A 17,541-nucleotide genomic window follows, 5' to 3' on the forward strand; every position below is an offset into this window, starting at 1 on the left:
TATATAGATATTAGATACTAATATATAGATATTAGATACTAATCAGCTTCTATTCATCCATGTGTTCTGCAGTGTAAAAAGACTGATTCAATACAGGTTTATTATTCAATGTTCCCCCCGGTTTCCAGTCAAAGTGTTAAAATGACTTGTTTTTGTTTATTTATAGATGGTTACGTCACCAGAAATGCGCTTGGGGGGTCATGTGATTTTTTTTCGAACAGTCACATCTTGATAGAGACACACACACACGCACGCGCGCGCACACACACACACACAGGTAAATTAAAATAACCACAGTCTGTGAACCAGTTGCTGCAGGGCTGTTAGTGTGAGGCCGGTGGGCGGGGCTCTGTCGTATGACGCTGAGTGAGTGACGTCAACGAGGTGATAAGTAGTTGTCCTGCAGCCGAGCCGTCCCGTAGTGTGTCTGTGGGAAGTCAGAGGGGAGAGACTGAATCCACACACCTTAACCTCTGGCGGTTTGTTTGTCTTGGACTCGTTTTCAGAAAAACAAGTAGTGACATGGAGGTCAGCGCTGAGGCCAAGAGGATCATGGTCGTGGCTTTGGGGAAACTGTACAGCTCCCGCACCCAGCGAGGGGGTCTCCGTCTCCACCGGAGCCTCCTTTTGACTCTGGTGATGAAATCCGCCCGGGACATGTACCATGAGGCCCAGGCGACGACGGAAAGTATCGCACCGGAATGTGAACGACAACAACACACCGCGGCGGAAGTTAACGCAGAGCCTCATGTGGAGCTCCTGGGTCTCGCTTCGCCGACCACCGGACAGCCTCGGACTTTACCCCGAGAGGAGGTCGGGGGTCCCCCCACAGAGCTCGACAACAAGGAGAATATGTGTCCGAGCGGGCCGGCGCAACACTCGAGGAAGAGACGGGGCAAAGCGGCCGTCGAGCCAGACTTTCTCCCCTGCAAGAAAGCCAGACTTGAGCAGGGGAACTGCCCCCCTCTGCTCATAGTGAACTCGGTTCTGCTGGACTATGTGAACTGTAGCAGTGAACTGGGAGCACCCCCACCCCCCATGCCTCTACAGAGGGCCATTGCAGCGTGTTGAAAGCCGGTGCAGATTATAGGCTATAAACTTTTTTCGACACGGCCTGGGAGCCTGAACGCGCCACACAAGTGGGCCTCGTTTGTCCCATGGGGGGGAGGGCCGTTTGGGACGAAGGCCCGGGGATAGTTCGAGTCCCCACGTATGACTCTGAACAAGCCTGTGCGTGTTACAGGACCCACAGAAAGACACAGCCCGGCGGGTGAATTTTGGCTTAGTTGTTGGGGCCTGAGACCTCTACGGGGACTGACGCCGGCCAAAAAGCGGAACTACATGAACTGGTTCAACATTTACACAAGTGTGTCTGTTCAGGGAGCAGGATCTGCTCAGCAAATATAACATATGTTCTGACTGTGTTGAGACTTATGGGGGACCACAGTCCTGACTGATGAGTGTGCAAATATGTTGAAATGTAAAAGATCCAATGTCTACAACTACCTCAGTATTTATTAAACATTTTTTGTACTTAATTTGGAGTGATGTGTTGTTTATAACAGGAACTAAATATACACGAGAGATAGCATTAAGTGCTACATGTATAGTGAAATGTGTGTGTGTGTGTGTGTGTGTGTGTATACATACGGCTGATATTTTTGTGTGGGATTTGGGCGAGAAAATTAAGTATGAACGTGGTATGTGGGTGTTTTGAGTGTGACAGGAAGCTGGTTGTGTGTGAAGGAGTTGGCTTCCTTCCCCCACAATTTCACACCCCCACACACACACACACACTTATTTGCAGGACAAAAGCGGGGACAATTCAGGAGACCATGGTCCAAAGAGTGTGTGGGGGGGGGAGGCCGTAAAGCCATAGACCGACCATACACGGAGAACAATAAAGGGTCCACACTGGCTCCTCAATAAGTGTTTTACTGTGGCCTGAATACTGTAGTGACATTGGTCATTTGGGTCCAGCAATCAGGGTGCAAAAGGTTAGGTTAAAATTTTTAAGTGTCGGTAATCATCATTCCTTTACAACACACTGAGTGTGGTAGATAAGGGTGTTATGGGGTTTAAAGAGGACTGTATTGCTCATTTTAATTGGAGTAAAGTTGAATCTTAAACAACAGAGTGTCATTTTAAGTGGCACAGTCATTCTGCACCTGTAACACAAGAGGTCCCCCCCAAAAAAAAAAACCTCACAGCGTTCACATTAATTGATTAGTAATAAAGTTTTCAAATGTCTATATTTCATAAACTACAACAGAGTTTATGTACTTTAATACTGAAGTAGGCTGTAAGTTTAGGAATGCAATGTTTGGAGCGGCAGGGATTCACCAGTGTCTGGGGGGGGGGTTAACCCAGGAAAGCACAGAAGAAGGAATGTGGGGGGAAGTGCCTGTGTGAGCCCCTGTGAGGCCCCAACTGTGCTGCTTATTCTTCCGGCTGAAACCAGAGCACCCTGTCTGTGTACACGGGGGCTGGGAGGGGTGGCCGGAACCGTCTGGACATGCCTGTGAAAATACACCCGTCATACACATTATACAAACACACACACACACACACACTTGTTCTCCTTCTCCTGTGCGACTCTTTCTTTGCTCTCTTCCCCCTTTGGTCTCTCTCACCCCCACGTACTCATTGTGAATGAATATGCTGACACATCCATGTTCTCTGCATGACTAAGCATTAGATGGGTCTCCTTTTCAAATGGATATTTGGTGTTTTTCAAACCTGCTAGGGTTTAGGCATGACAGAAACAGAGCAAACACACATTGTAATGGATATGAGCTGGATTCAGTAAGTGCAGTTTAGATCCCTGTTCCCTCATCAGCCCTTGAGGGAACTTAAAGGTTCATTTAGGAGGATCTATTGGTTCCTCCTAAATCAACATAATATTCAGAGGTATGTTTTCATTAGTGTATAATTACCTAATATAGGAATCTTGTTTTCGTTATCTCAGGATGAGGTTTATCTACGGATACAGTTGAAGTGCCATGGTTCTACAGTAGCCCAGAATGCACAAGCAGCGTTAGTTAGTTGCAATATGTACCTCCACTGCTAGATGCCACTAAACCCTACACACTGGACCTTTAAAGCTTCACTGATGCATATTTTTATACTATCAATGGATGAAATACACGGTGTCGCACAACTCACAGAGAATTATCACCAGACTCTGCAGTTCCTCTCAGGTCTACAGCAGGTTTTAGCATCTTACAGCTCATTGTTTTGGTTTTACAGCCCTCGGATGCACCGTTCAGTTCAGTGTCACCGCTCTCATCGACACTGTTTGCAGCCACAGCAGGCGGCTAAAAGAGAGTGAATATTGGATTTACATTTGCCAGGTGGACAGAAACATGATTCCAGGTGAATGATAAAGCTACTCTGTGTCTACTGGATGCACAATCAACTGTTAACACGTGCACCACAACAACTTTAGAAGGTGATGCTATGTCAATGTTGTGTTTACAACTGTCCCACAGTGGCCAAAAAAACTATTCAATACAGCTTTATAAAGTTTCTGAACTACAGCAGTGCAATGGAGCAGGTTTTTTTTTTGAGTGGGCCCTCATGTGGTTGGTCTTGAGTGATGCACATTGCTGCCAATGCTTCCGCACTATTCCACTGATCGTCAAGTGGCGCTTATTCATCATGAAACGCAGCAAAGTGCCAGCAAAGGCCGAGAAGAACGCATGCTAGTAAACGTGTGTGGAAACAATGCACGTTTCAAAATGTTTTTTTTAAATTGGCTTTGCGAATGTTTCACGAGGAAGGAAATTAATTCAACACGTTTCTTAGGACTCAAGGATTCACACATTGCGCTGAATGTAAACAGAACTTTACAGAAGGAGAACTCCACAGGGCCCCTTGGAGCCAAAATATGAGCCACACATACACTACGACACACATACTCAACAGGTAAATAAGACAATAACGTGGACAAGAAATGAGGCAAAGCGGTGTGCATTCTCTCTGGATTTTATTCTTTAGGAAGAGTTCTGTTTGGAATTACAAAATGCACTGGTAGAAATAGCGGTGAGACAGGTTGAGAGTGCGACAGATAAAGAGTGTGAGAGAGACAGAGTTAGAGAGAGAGAGAGAGAGAAAAAGAGGGAGTGAGTGAGAGATCAAAAGGTTCCACAGCCAGTCATAATGAGTACATCATCAGATTTGGCTAGCTCCTGCACCCCCTGACCCCCACAAAAAGTAGAAGGGAGAATACACCGTCTTCTGAACTGTACTTTCTTTTCTTTGTATATATCTTTTTTTTTTCATTAAAAACAGTTCTTTTTTGTGGTGTCCTGAACATGGTTGTGTTGTGCCTCAACCCCATGTAACAGAAGAAAACAAACGAGACCAACTCTCACCGAAGTCTCTTTTGTGTTTTTATTCTTTAGACGTTTTTTTTTTGGAAATTTTTAACCTTTTTTGTTCTCAAAAATAGAAGGAAAAAAGGAAACGTTGCTTTTTAAAAACATCTATCTATTTATATATCTTTTTTTTTATTCCTCTGAATTCATTAATCTGCTTTTTCTTTTATGTCCTGAAGATGACTGTTAACCCACGGTGTGGCATGCACATAGCACATGCATTTCTGGAACTAGATATTTTTTCCTTTTTTTTTAATCTTTTGTACTTAAAAAAACTTTTTTTTTCTCAGTAGCGGCTTTACATTGCTTTTTGAAGACTTTGTGTGGTTAATCAGCGTGTTAGTGGATTTCACTGCAGCATAGACACAAAGATGGATGGTGAATGTTTGGGGCTTTGAATGTTTCATTCAGGGGGTTACTGATATCACACACACACACACACACACACACACACAGGCGCACACATAGTTGAAGATTGTTTACAATGATCTGACCAAAATATTTTAAGATTTAAAAATGATTTTCTGGAGACAAAGAATAAAAAGCAAAGCAAGCACGAACAAAACAAAATCGCTAAAAATTTATCCTAAACACACTCATCCATGTACACACACACGCAAATACCCACCTACACATACAAACGCACACACCACAACCAGGAGCTACATACCTAGTGTGCTTTCTGATTTTAAGTGTAGTGATGTGAAAAAATACTTGTCTGTGACATTCCACTGAGGTTGGAAAGACACTAATAGGCAGTTTTTTTTCTTTTCAATTTTTTCGGTGCATTCTCTGGTCAACATGTGATAGGCCTCCAGGTTAAAAACGCAGGTCAAATAAATAAATAACATAATCACACTAATGTTGGGGCTGACAGTGGTGTGCGTTAGTGACAAGTGTTAGTTTGAGGCACACAGAGAAAACACGCAGAAAGAAATGAAAGATATATACGAGTGATACACACAGAACATGGAACATGGTTTTCCAGGACCACGACAAAGGCCCACGCATCTTTTCTCCAACCCGTGTGAACTGTGTGACTGTCGCCTGTATTTACACGTGGTGAACACAGACGAGGTGGTCTACAAGTGAGAGAATGAGCTAAACTTGTATTCTTGGTGCACTGGTAACGTGTAACAACTCTGAATTAGAAGTGGAGTAAAGGGAGAGGTACAAAAACTAGAGGGCGCACTCTTTTGTCATACAGCGCCACTGGAAGGTCACAAGTGGTGGTGGAACTCTGTTTTAGCGTCTGCAGGAGAATAGACTCTTCCATTTCAACGAAGAAACCTGTGGAGAACCGCTTCTGATCAGTCAAATTTCAATCAAATTCACCCAATGTCTAGAAGAAAGGCAGATTTATTGGCTGCTTTTTTTGGGAAATCTCTGACTCATGTTTGGCCTCCTGCATACTCATTCTCCCACAATGCAATCTGTGGGTTAGAGCTCCACCTCAGGGTTGGAAAAATGATAAGCTGAGCTCAAAATAAAACGAACATACGGAACAGAATATAAGACCAAATGTGGAGAATCTGTCTCATTATCAAGATCGTCGTGATCATTATTAGTTATTATTATAGTCATCTGGTTATCCATTATTATGGTCTATAACAAAGAAAACAAGGATGAAGAGTTTCTCTCCTTTTTCCAACTTTCTATTCATCTCTTTCTCTCCGGTGTCTCTGTTTAAACCCCAAACCCTGGAAGACTTTGAGATGTTACTGATTTGTCGGACTCATTCACCAATAGGGACACCACCATGTTTCATCCAGCTTTACCCTGCTTCCCATCATTTTTAGGATTATCACCGTAGTTACAAAAAGTTACTTCCACAAAAAAATATGTGCAATTCCAGCTGTATCAGTGGCAGGCATCTGGCACAGAACATACAAGCAAGCAAAAAGTAATCGTTTTGTTCCTTCTAGATATAGATACAGTAACTGTCCAATCTCCCTATAGCCTTCTGCCACTTGATTTTAGTGCCAAAGAAGGTACAGAGAGAGGAATGTCGTACAGAGGAGAGAGAGAAAGAGAAACAGAAAGGCATTCTTACTAAAAAGAGAGAAACCCCAAAGACCACAACAGAAATGACCAAGTAAAGTTTCCCCCCGCATACAGTAGATTCTCATTGTTGCTATTATTATTATTTTTTGTATCATTCATGCAGGATTCCACAAGGTGTACAACTCCGCAAGTCTGAAAAACGAAGCTGTGTGGGGTGCAACAGAAGATTCAAGCTTCAATGTTTTGAAGAAGTAGAAGAGAAGGAGGAAGAAGAAGCAGGAATAGAAGAAGAAATACTGCAGAAAACAGTTACTGGTTTGTTTGTTTTTTTGTTTCTGAAACCCATCTCCACTTTTTTGTTTTTCTTCTCTCATAGGTCGTAGGTTGAGGTTGGTTAAATTGTTTGTTTCTGGGAGGAGGGTGTTTTCCAGGGACAGGGGTAAACATCCCCAACACACCCGTCCCATCCTAGATTTTGACAGAGGGACTTGTCAACCCCATGCAACACTCCCCAACTCTCCCACCCACTTAGCCATCTCACCTCATACAGGTGGAGGGCTCATTGTCAGTTTTGTTCTTATTTAAAAACACAGATGATAAAACTCATCAATATTCGACTGGTGGCTGGGAGGGTTGGATTTGATTCTTTTTGCGGCTAACTTAACTGAAGTTAGCGCTGAGAAGCAAAAAAAAAGAAAAACAGTGGTCGTTCTTTTGTCTCTGACTGTAAAGTGTCTTTTGTCGAGTCGCAACTCTTGACATCTTGTAAGTGGCTGTAGCTCATTGCCAGAGGCATAATTTAAGACACGCAAAGACTAGTGTCCATAACCCCTCCTGCTTGCATCCTTAAAAACTGCAGTTTGAGGTTGGTCTTATCTGGCATCAAGAGATGAATGCAACAACAATGCAAGCAGAACATGGAGGTGGTTTGTTACTGCCACCACATGTTTCTCCAGATCCTGCCTCAGCATTCTTGTTCCATCCCTTCATCCTGACACCTGTCCCCCTCATCTTGCCCACCGTCCCTGGGACACGCCAAGCAGTGGAGGAGAGGAAAAAATTGAACCGACGAGAACGAAAGAATCACAGTTTCCCTTGGCAGTCAGTGCTCTGGCTCAGAGCTTCCTATCTTCATCTTTCGGTCCATGTACCAATTCTTTTTCCTCCTTTACGCCCCTCCCCCATCCCCAGAGGCTAGCACCAGTCGTCGTCCTCCGTCTCGCTGTAGGGTTCATGCAGGCCCTTGCGGGGACCCCTAGGGTGCCCAGCTGGAGGGGGGACCTTGTGAGGCCCAGTATGTGGGGGTCCATGGAGATGTGTGGAAGGTGATGAAGAGCGGTAGCCATTGGGTAGGCGGCGCTGGGAAGCAGACTGCATCTGGCCCTGTACAGGCCCAGTCAGGGCAGTGGTGGGCGGGGGCGCATGGCGGGCAGTCCTCGGTGAGGTGCGACTGGGCTGCGGGTGGGACGGTGGATGAGGGTGGGGGTTGTTTACAGGGTGTGGCTGGGGTGGAGGGAGAGGATGGGGGTTGTGTGGCTGTGGTTGCGGGGGAGGCGGCAGTGGGTGGTTGGCCAGGGCATGGGGGTGGGGGTTGCCGCCCTGCATGGGGGTCTGCTCATAGGCAGGTGGTTCATGGTGGGGCTCATAGTCCTGGTACTCCTGGTTGTAGAAGCAACCATCCCCTTCCATGGAGCCGCCTCCTCCACCTGTGTCTCCCCAGCGAGGCGGGGGATGATGACCCTGGCGGGGTGTGCCATGGTGGGCCAGTGGGAGACCAGCGGGAGGAGGGCCCTGGCCTTGGGGAGGCTCAGGAGAAAAGCGGCGGGGGGCTGGGGCTGGAGGTCGGCCCTGTTGCCCCCCAGGTGGTGTGGGCATGGCCTTACGGACTACAGGGGAGTAGGTAACATGGGGCCGGGGTGTTGCGGGGGTCTGAGGCAACTGTCGGCGGCCTCGACGTGGCGTACTGGTCCCCGAGGTTGAGGGGACAGGACTTCCGCTGACCGAACTACTGCCCTACACAAAAAGTGAAATAAAGCAAATAAAAAGAACGAACCACAAATTCAACGACAGAACATGTAGAATAAAGTAGAGGATGGGAAAGATAGAGTATAAAACAAACAGAGAGAAAGAAAGAGGGGCAGAAAGAAAGCAAGAGTCCGGATAGAAAAGCAAGAAGAGACAAGAACAAGAACCACAGCAACAATAAGAATAAAAGCACCAGTCATAATGTACGTGGAGTGGAGAGAAAGGCGGAAATGAAAGGGATCAAAAAGTAACAGAGCAGAGGATGTGGATAAAAAAGATGAGATTCCAAACAGCAGCATACATAGAGAAGCAACATGTCACGCAGAGGAAAGAAAACAAAAGACGACAGGAGAAAAGAAGGGTAAAGGGTTGATTTCTGGAGCAACAGATGTGGTACAGGGTAAATATCGTGTCTCAATGTGTTTTTAATTATTGTGGGTGAGCTGTGCCATGTGTGCGCAACATGTTGAGTTCTAAAACGTTATTTTTCATAACACAAAGACAAAAATTCAAATGGGAATAAACAATTCTTCCCCAATTACATAAGCAAGAAGGCTGAATGGTGTGCATCAGCGGCGTTTTCAGCAGCAGTAGATCAGAGATACTTTTTCTGTTTCTTATCTTATTACAATGTTGTAGGTTGTGTGTTTGCAAAAGGATGCCATAAAAGGAAAGGTAGTGAGGGAAACGTTAAAGAACACTAGCAGTCTAAAAACATTTAGGCGAGGCAGTTACAGACAGCAGTCAAGTACTCAAATATACATTTGTATGCATATTTGTTTGGTTGTTTGAACAGTGATTTGATAACAGTGACTTCATTTAACAAACATGTAATCATATTTGCATGATTATACCCATGATAATGAGTATGTTTGTGTGCATGTAGTCAAACATATATATATGTATATACAAATGTACATAAATGGCCCAATACTATCATTTGCCATTTTGAACACGATTGTGTTAAGGACAACAACACATCTTGGCCTCTCTTCGAGGGCAGCATCAAATAATAATGTTTCTTTGTCAGCACAGTATAGAACTACAGTATTTTGTTATCACAAGAAAAGGCTGCCATGGCCTTACTGGGTGACTGCACCAGTTAACCACTATCAAAGTAGAGGCCCATGTGTTATATTTTGCATCATAACACTGAAAATGTGTTCACAGCACTGCATCTTGTACTAGAAAGCTCCAAAACTAAATACCACATGCACACAAGAACCTAGAAGCCCACCTGTCTGTGTGTCAAGCACTCGCGACCCTCGCTTGGTGATCGCGACCAGCGCCGGTCCCTTTCTCTCTCCCTCTCCCGGTCATGCTCTCTGTCATGCTCTCTGTCGCGGGAGTGCCTGTGTCCATACTCGCCCCCTCGCTCCGCTACATAACGCTCCTTGTCCACCGAGCCATGGTGGTGGTGATGATGGTGGTGGTGCTTACGGTCTTTGGACCGGCCGCGGTCTCTGTCACGATCCTTGTCTTTGGACGTGAGGTCACCTGACTGGGTGGTGGTGCTCAGGTCTGTGCCCAGGCCTAATAGTGGAGTTTATTGGAGTTATTAGTTATAAAAGGTTGCTATGACATTAGATAACACATTTAAATGAAACAGGTACACACAATATTTATTTTTTAAGGGTGAAGCTGTGTTTCTGCTTTGTAGCTTCTACACTGTGGTCTTTCCCACCTGTGTCAGCCTCCGTGTAGTGACAGAGGGACCTCTCCGACGCCCGATGACCCCGGTCTTTTCGCCGGTGTCCGTGTCTGGTTCTCCCCTCCTCAGGTACACGCTCCATGTTGTAGTCGTCTGCCCCTCCTTTGTCTCTGTGGCCACGCCCGGACCTGCTGTGGCCCAGCGACGAGGCCGAGCGTTTCATGGGACTGCTGTCGTTGATGGTCTAACAGAGAAAGAGGGAGAGCACCAAAGGCAGAGAGGGAGAGAGAGGAAGAGATGCAGTGGATTCCTTTGATTGTCATGTTGGTGCTCTGTGAGCTATAAGGTAAGAGACACGTGTGTGTGTGTGTGTGTGTGTGTGTGTGTGTGTGTATATATGTATGCAATGTAGTGAATGGCAGTAAAGTTGAACTTTATGGAAGCCCACCCATCATCCTCCCACACCCCATCCCAAATCATACACCCCTACATCAGTAATGATGTCCCAACCATGCTACACTAAAATGTAGACACTGTATACAGTTTATAGGGCAGGGGTCGGCAAAAAGCAAAAAAGGTAAATAATCTAAATCATCCCTCATTCTGTACCAAGTTTTAATGTGAACAGCTCATGGTGCCTCTTTAATTTAAACACATGCTAATTCAATATTATTTTAACCAAAAATGACATTATTTATTATATTGTTTACTAGGACAGCAGCAGTTGTAAAGCTGAGGAGACACAATCACCTGGTATTACCAACCACGTTTAGGAAAAAGATATTCATTTTGCAATTCCTTCTTTAATATTACTGTTTTCATTATCCACATTTGATTACCCACCTTAAATCAATCACCAACCAGTGTTCAATCTCTTATGTTTCCAGATGCATAAAAAAAAAAAAAAAAAAAACACACACACCACAGGCACTTGCCTCCACTGCACTTGGGCTAGTGAATGAACAGCTTTAGGCAAAACTAGCCCAGGGCTGAAACTACAGTAATTGCCGACCCCTGATACAGAGAAATAAGATAGTATATAAGAAAAAAAAGAGTAAAAATAAATAAAAGAGATGATGGCAAACGGCCATGCCTTCCATGCTTCTGTAACTTGCTTTGTAAAAGGGGATAGAAGGGTCAGTACGACTTGCAACAGTCTTCCATCCTCACCACCCATAAACCCCTGAACATGGCACATTCCAGGCTGCACAAAACTCCTCCATTTCTGCTCTATTTCAGCGTGCTTTCCTCCAGCCATGCAGGTACATAGGGGTTGTCCTGAGTCATCGTGCTCTGAGGCGGGACAGCAGGACAGAGCCTATGGTGCCACAAGTTGCTGACCTGGACATGTAAACCATATCAGGCTACTTCAGTGCTAGATCCTTTAGGCCTACTGTGTATTAGACAAATCAACTGATAGATTGGCAGATTATCTGGCCTCATAGGAGTAGCACTGAGGATCCCAACAACATATCCATTCACACACACATATACCCAAATCAGTCCTCTTTGTGTCTCTCATCATTACTCACACACACGCATTCTCACATAAACACACACCCACTTAAACGCATCTCAACAAATTTCTTGCATGCAGGTGGGCAGGTGTGAATGGAGACTTGGACACAGATGGGGAAACACTGACAACATCATAGACGAGCACACAGGCATGAGGACGTAGCGCAACAAAGCACTAGCAGCAACAGCTGAGAGAGAGAGACAGAGACACAGAGGCCACGAGACATGTGGCATGACTGTTGAGAATGACCGGGAACGTGCAGAGTTCAGCCCAATTCCAAACCCACCGTGTTAGCTAACTACAACCATGTTTCCACTGATTGGCATACGGCTCAGCTCTACTTAACTCGACTCATTTTTGGTACCAGAATAATACTCCCTTAATGTAGGCTGGATTCTTGGCTGATCATCATAGCGATGTGTCATCATCTCCAGCGCGACACAAACACACAAACATAGGAACAATGGAGGATATCAGAGGGATGGTGTTCTTGATTCTGGGTAGATTCCAGGAGACAAACTCTGTTTCAGAAAAGGCTGAATGCAACAAGACTACAGACTGTTGAAAAAGTTTGGCTAACTCTACATCGGAGCGAAGACAACGAGTCTAGGGCCCCATTAATCGGAAAATTATCACAATTGCAATATGGCCAGGTGTAATATCCAAATCACAGAAGCTGCAATTTTCTTCATAAAGGTAAAATGTGTGTCAGCATTATAACAAACTACTCTAGTTCTGAAGAGATGCCTCGGCATACAAATCTTGTTCTTCAGCAGAAAACATGTTTATTTGGTACAGACCCCAACAAATGTCACACAAATTACATGTGTGATGAAAAAACAAAAAAACCTCTAATCGTGAATCATACCATATTGTGCAGCCCTAGTCGAGACGACTGTCACATAAGTGAAGATTCTAGTGAAGATTCTCTGACCAATCAGCAGTCACCTTTTTAGTATTGAGTCTGCTTGTTTAGAACCTCAACTGAGGTGACACAAAAAAAAGTACGTGGTACCAGGTACAATCCACAACTTTTGCCAATGAAAAAACAAAAAAGAGTGGTTCCAAGTGAGTCCAGTTGAGACGCACCATGCAGTGGAAACACAGCATAAGGAAGCTGGGGTCAGTTTGGAAGCTGGGCTGACATCAGATTTGGTCATGCCAAAAATGGTTGTCCTAATACATTTTAAAGTAACCCCTGCCATGATAAAGACACGACATGGAGACATGACAAATGAGGAAAAAAATTAGTTTCAAGAGAGTGAGAGTGAAAGGGAGAGAACAAGGAAAAAAAAAAAAAGATAGAGAGAGAGAGAGAGAGAGAGAGAGAGACGAGACAGGGAAGACAGGGTACATACACTGAGGGTACTGCCACGTTGTTTCCCTCTCCTCCGCTGCTGTATGAGCACAGAGAAGACCCACACAGACACACACACAGACACACACACACACACACACACACACACACACACACACACACACACACACACACAGAGCCACAACATACCCAGAAAGTGTGGTCATACACACAGAACCAGGAAGGGAGGAAGAGGGGAAGAGAGAGGGAGGGAAGAAAAGGAGATTGATGACATACAATGACAGAAAAAAGGGGTACAACGGAGAAGAAGTAAAAACCAAAGAGTGTTAGGTGGAGGTTCAACCCAAAAAGAGATGAGGTGCCACAGTGGAGAGAAGAAAGAAAGAGACAGAAAGAGAAGGAGGGACAGAGAAAGAGAGACTGATTAGACACAGAAGCAGCAGTGAAGGTGGAAGAGAAACACTTACCACAGACACTGGGGGTGGTTGGCGCCAAAACAGGGTTATACAGTATAGACAAGGTCACCATGAAAATGCTCAATCAATGGCACCACGGTCACATCAGCAATGACAACAATCAGCAAAATACACGTACAAATGGATATGCATAGTTACAAACACACACACACACACACACACAAAAACACATACACACACACAAACACATACACACACACAAACACATACACACACACAAACAATTGCAATTTGACAACAGAGTGACAGAAACAGTGTGAGTCTCAGGACACAAAGAACAGTGACAGCACAGAAAAACGGCAGAGAGCACACACACACACACACACACACACACACACACACACACACACACACATCCATCAGTAACACGCACAAACACATCTGTAACGCACATCTGTAACACACACACACACACACACACACACACATCTGTAACACACACACACATTTGTAACACACAATGTCATGCTGGTTCCCCGTCCTGGTTTGAAAAAACAACAAGCCCCCAAAATTCAAAAAGAGTTCAGCAGAGGCAAAACCTTTGATAGGAAGGAAGAGACAGTTTAGTACAAAAACAACAACAAAAGATAAATCAGGGGCTTGATAAAAGAAGAGGAGATAATGGAGTGTAATCTGTGTGTGTGTGTGGGTGTGTGTGTGTACATTTGTATTTATAAATATGTTGTGTGCATATGACAACCAGAGCACTCACCGGGATATGAAACAATATAAAATGGATGGGTGTGTTAGATGGAAACGGGGAAACCACGGTTAAAAACCTCCATGCAGGTGGCAGGATGAGAGGAAGAGCAGAGGACAACAGGAGAAGAAGAGAAAAGGAGCAGAAGGTCTGACTTTGCCTTGCTATGGTCCTTTTGAATACAAGCTTGGAGGCCAACATTTCAGCAAAACATTCCCATGTTTTAGCCAGAAACATTGTCATGAGTACATGTCTTGTTTAATGGTAGTCACATTACCTTTGGCAACAAAAATTAACCCACAAGAATGTAACCTTTTCTCAGGTTACCAGTGATAGTGCACATTTGTCAATATGACCTTCGTAAGCTTTCTCCTACATGCATTCGAGTAACCACAGCAATAAATCTTTAAGCAACAAATCAGACCTTGCGAATATGATTTTTTCAAACAAAAGGAGATGAGGAACAGAGAAAATGGGGGGGGGGATAGAAAGAGAGTGGAAAGGTGAGAATGCTGCTCACTTGGTTGTCGCCTGGGAGGCGGGGCATGGAAGCGGCCCTGCCATGGCCTTCCATTGGTGGAAAGTGCTCAGTATCCGAGTAACCATCCTGCCCCATCTCTCTCATCTCTACCGTCTGCAAACAGAGCAGGAGAGCAGGAGATGGTGTGACGGCTGCCATGAAAACTGACAGGGAGTAGGGGTATAGGTGGGAAAGTTGGTTATCCAAAGAAAGCAGAGAACTGAGGGTCTCAGAGAGGTAAAGGTAGTCAGTGGGAGAATTTGGTGAGTGTGTGTGTGAAGAGGGACTTTGCTTTTTTTCCCTTTGTTTGTTGTTTTAGTTTTTAAATTGTGCAATGAATGAAATAAAAAAAGGAATTGAGTGTTAGGATCTCGCATTGATAAGACCGCAAGTCTACTTAAATAAAAGTTTGTTTGCAAAGGCTGTTGTCAAAAATGGAGCTGCAAAGCAAATGCGGAGATTTTTTGTTTAACGGCATTTGTGCCAGGTGGAGGAGCTTGTGAGTCACAGCAGGAATGAATTTGAGGGTAAACCTATATGCAGCCCAGAGGACATGTGGAAAAACACAACTGAACGGATGATGTTGGCCAGGTACAGGCGCTGATAAACTGTAGGCAGTATATTAGGTTGTGTAAACATCACGACAACATTGGCTGGCTAGTTATCACACAGTGCAGCTATCTAAATCCAGCATGTTGCACTTTTTCTCTTGCAAATATATTTATTTGAAGTATACCTGGAGGAGTGGAGCTGAATCTGGCCGCTGGGGCCCTTGGCTTGACCTTATCTCGCTTAGCCACACCTCTATTTAAGTTTGAATCATTAGCTTAGTGGAGTGCCAGTTGAAAACATGCTTGCTGCGTGTGATTGCTGCTCATGGACTCAGCTTGTTATCTCATTACATACATACCATTGTTTGCGTAGCATTTTACCTGTAAAGGCATTTTTCGTCTAATATCACCTGTTGCTGTTTGTGCTTTATGATTTGATTTTCCTTGTATGTAGCTAACTGTAGGTTATCATTCAAACTAGTTTGAATGAAGCCAACAGCCACTCTCTTCTATCCAACTACTGAGTTTAAACTTCTCCAGACCTCTGACTGATATGGAGAAGGGGCTACGTTACAGGGCTGACTGATACAGAGACCCGTCAGGCCCTCCGGGAGGTCTATAAGCAGAGAGGTTTAACAGCATGATGACAGAGACATGAACCACTCTGAAGACAGAGGCAAGATAGACTCTGAATGAAATGTGGAAAACGTATGGTGAAGGAAAAATTCAGTAAGATACAAAATTGCGTGAAGAGACAGGTCTGAGAGATGGAACTAATCAAAGAAAGTTTAACGTCATGTCAATGTTAACTGAAGAATCGAGGTCAGAGAGATCGCAGGAAATGAAAATGACCTACTGAGTAGAAATAATAAAGGCAACAAGGCAGTAAAGATGGGACAGTATGAGCTTTTCTATGTTGTGCCAAGGTGGCTTCAGATTATACAGCACATGCAGTATTTAATGTTGTTTATTTTCAGAACTACTGTGAAGAGTTCCCCCAACCATAAGCATAAGAGACTATTGGACTGACTGGACTGGAATGGTATTTCTACTTTGACTTCAGTTATAATGAAGGGGAACACAAACCTGATGTCCTTTAGTAGGGATTAGGAATAAGGTGGACAGTACTTTCGGTGCAGATGGAATCTACAACTGCATGAAGTTCATAGTTTATTTCAACATTTAAGTGTCCTCGATGGTTCTTTGGGAGTTTATTTGGTAGCAATGACATGAAAGTAAAAACAAATGTTGAATGGATCAAGTGTTTGTTTGTTTGATAAAGATGTATTTTATTTGTATAGTGTGTGTGTGTTGTTGGGTGTGTGGTCCTGGGTGTGTGTGTGTATGAGCTTTCTACCTGAGAGTTGGTCATGCTTTCCAGGCCATCCTCAGGGTGTCCTTCAGGACTCCAGCTGCCGGCCTTCTGGGACATCTCCTGAGCACGAGCCGTCACCCACGAATGGCTCTCCGGGACCCCCCCCTCCACCGGCCTATGACACACACAGAAAAACGCCGCATCACAGACACACCTTCCTAAACTGGTCTGCTTTTAACAAACCACCGTCTCAAAAGTGCCTACAGAATCCAACTCACAGGCTGTTGACAGTCCCTGACGTCTCCGGTGGAGGGAGGGCGTTGTTAAGTCCCGGACCCCCATCCTGGGTGGGGGAAGGTGGCTCCACGCGCTGAAACAGTAATGGCGTTCGATTCTGTGTGAGATATACAACATGGCCGCCGCCAGCTATCAGGCAGACTGACAGGGAAATGGAGGGAAAACGGGCAGAGCAGGAACAGAGGGCATGTAGAGAGGGGGCTGTCGGCTGAAGCGAGGCGAGGCAAAAGAGGTAATGGATGAGGAACAAACGGGGGAGGGGGACTCGTGAGCAACTGATGCCTAGCAGCTAGCAGGAGAAAGAGATGGGTGGATTCAAAGTGCATTCTGGGACCTGGCAACCCTGTGAGGTTGAGGATTCTAACCATTAGAGAGTAAGGTCCAATAAGGACGTTCACCCACTCAGTCTAGAGCTTAAGGTCGTATCAAAGGAAATGATCAGTTGTCATTCTGGGTTTCATCTGATGATCAGCTGTCATCTGATGACGGATTTTAATACTGTAACATTGATAGGAACATTTCCAAAAAAGAAAAAGAAAATTCATTCCACAGGAATTGGGAACCGATAAAGAGAGGAGCAATAAAAGAGGGGCCTCGTTCAAAGGAGGGATGGGAGACATCATGGCAGATTAACACTGCAACAATCCTGTGGAGGTGAACATACAGCAGGTGAAATGCATGACGGGACAAAATGCTACATCCATTGGCATTCATTTATTAGTCATCTACATATGAAGTTTCAACAGTACTACCCAATAACCACCCTTTTCAAAGAAGTCATCAACC

General features: G+C 44.7%; 2 protein-coding genes across 15 annotated transcripts in view; one reads left to right on the top strand and one right to left on the bottom strand.

The window, feature by feature from the left end:
* The first annotated feature begins 403 nt into the window (after positions 1-403).
* ier2a (immediate early response 2a) lies at positions 404-1,538 on the top strand. Its single transcript, XM_051386758.1, has one exon. It carries the CDS (start codon positions 523-525, stop codon positions 1,069-1,071), a length of 549 nt encoding a protein of 182 aa, XP_051242718.1. The 5' UTR covers positions 404-522; the 3' UTR covers positions 1,072-1,538.
* A 2,433-nt stretch (positions 1,539-3,971) lies between these two features.
* The window catches only part of cacna1aa (calcium channel, voltage-dependent, P/Q type, alpha 1A subunit, a), an 82,069-nt gene continuing 68,499 nt past the window's right edge, over positions 3,972-17,541 (bottom strand). For 8 of the 14 annotated variants that reach the window (XM_051386751.1, XM_051386750.1, XM_051386746.1 and 5 more), the window contains 7 exons: positions 16,737-16,852; positions 16,501-16,633; positions 14,593-14,706; positions 12,937-12,975; positions 10,093-10,303; positions 9,646-9,941; positions 3,972-8,396 (listed from right to left, as the gene is read on the bottom strand). In XM_051386751.1, coding sequence (XP_051242711.1) covers positions 7,578-8,396; positions 9,646-9,941; positions 10,093-10,303; positions 12,937-12,975; positions 14,593-14,706; positions 16,501-16,633; positions 16,737-16,852 — 1,728 coding nt within the window. In that variant the 3' untranslated portion in view covers positions 3,972-7,577. The remainder of the gene's footprint in view (positions 8,397-9,645; positions 9,942-10,092; positions 10,304-12,936; positions 12,976-14,592; positions 14,707-16,500; positions 16,634-16,736; positions 16,853-17,541) is intronic. The other 6 variants (XM_051386744.1, XM_051386742.1, XM_051386749.1 and 3 more) reach the window with 4 other exon arrangements.

The sequence above is a fragment of the Dicentrarchus labrax genome, unplaced genomic scaffold (assembly GCF_905237075.1).
Source record: "Dicentrarchus labrax unplaced genomic scaffold, dlabrax2021, whole genome shotgun sequence".
In the NCBI taxonomy this organism is placed as follows: domain Eukaryota; kingdom Metazoa; phylum Chordata; class Actinopteri; family Moronidae; genus Dicentrarchus; species Dicentrarchus labrax.

Excerpts from the sequence above, each read along its gene's own strand:
- ier2a (XM_051386758.1), top strand. The coding sequence starts at position 523 with ATGGAGGTCAGCGCTGAGGCCAAGAGGATCATGGTCGTGGCTTTGGGG.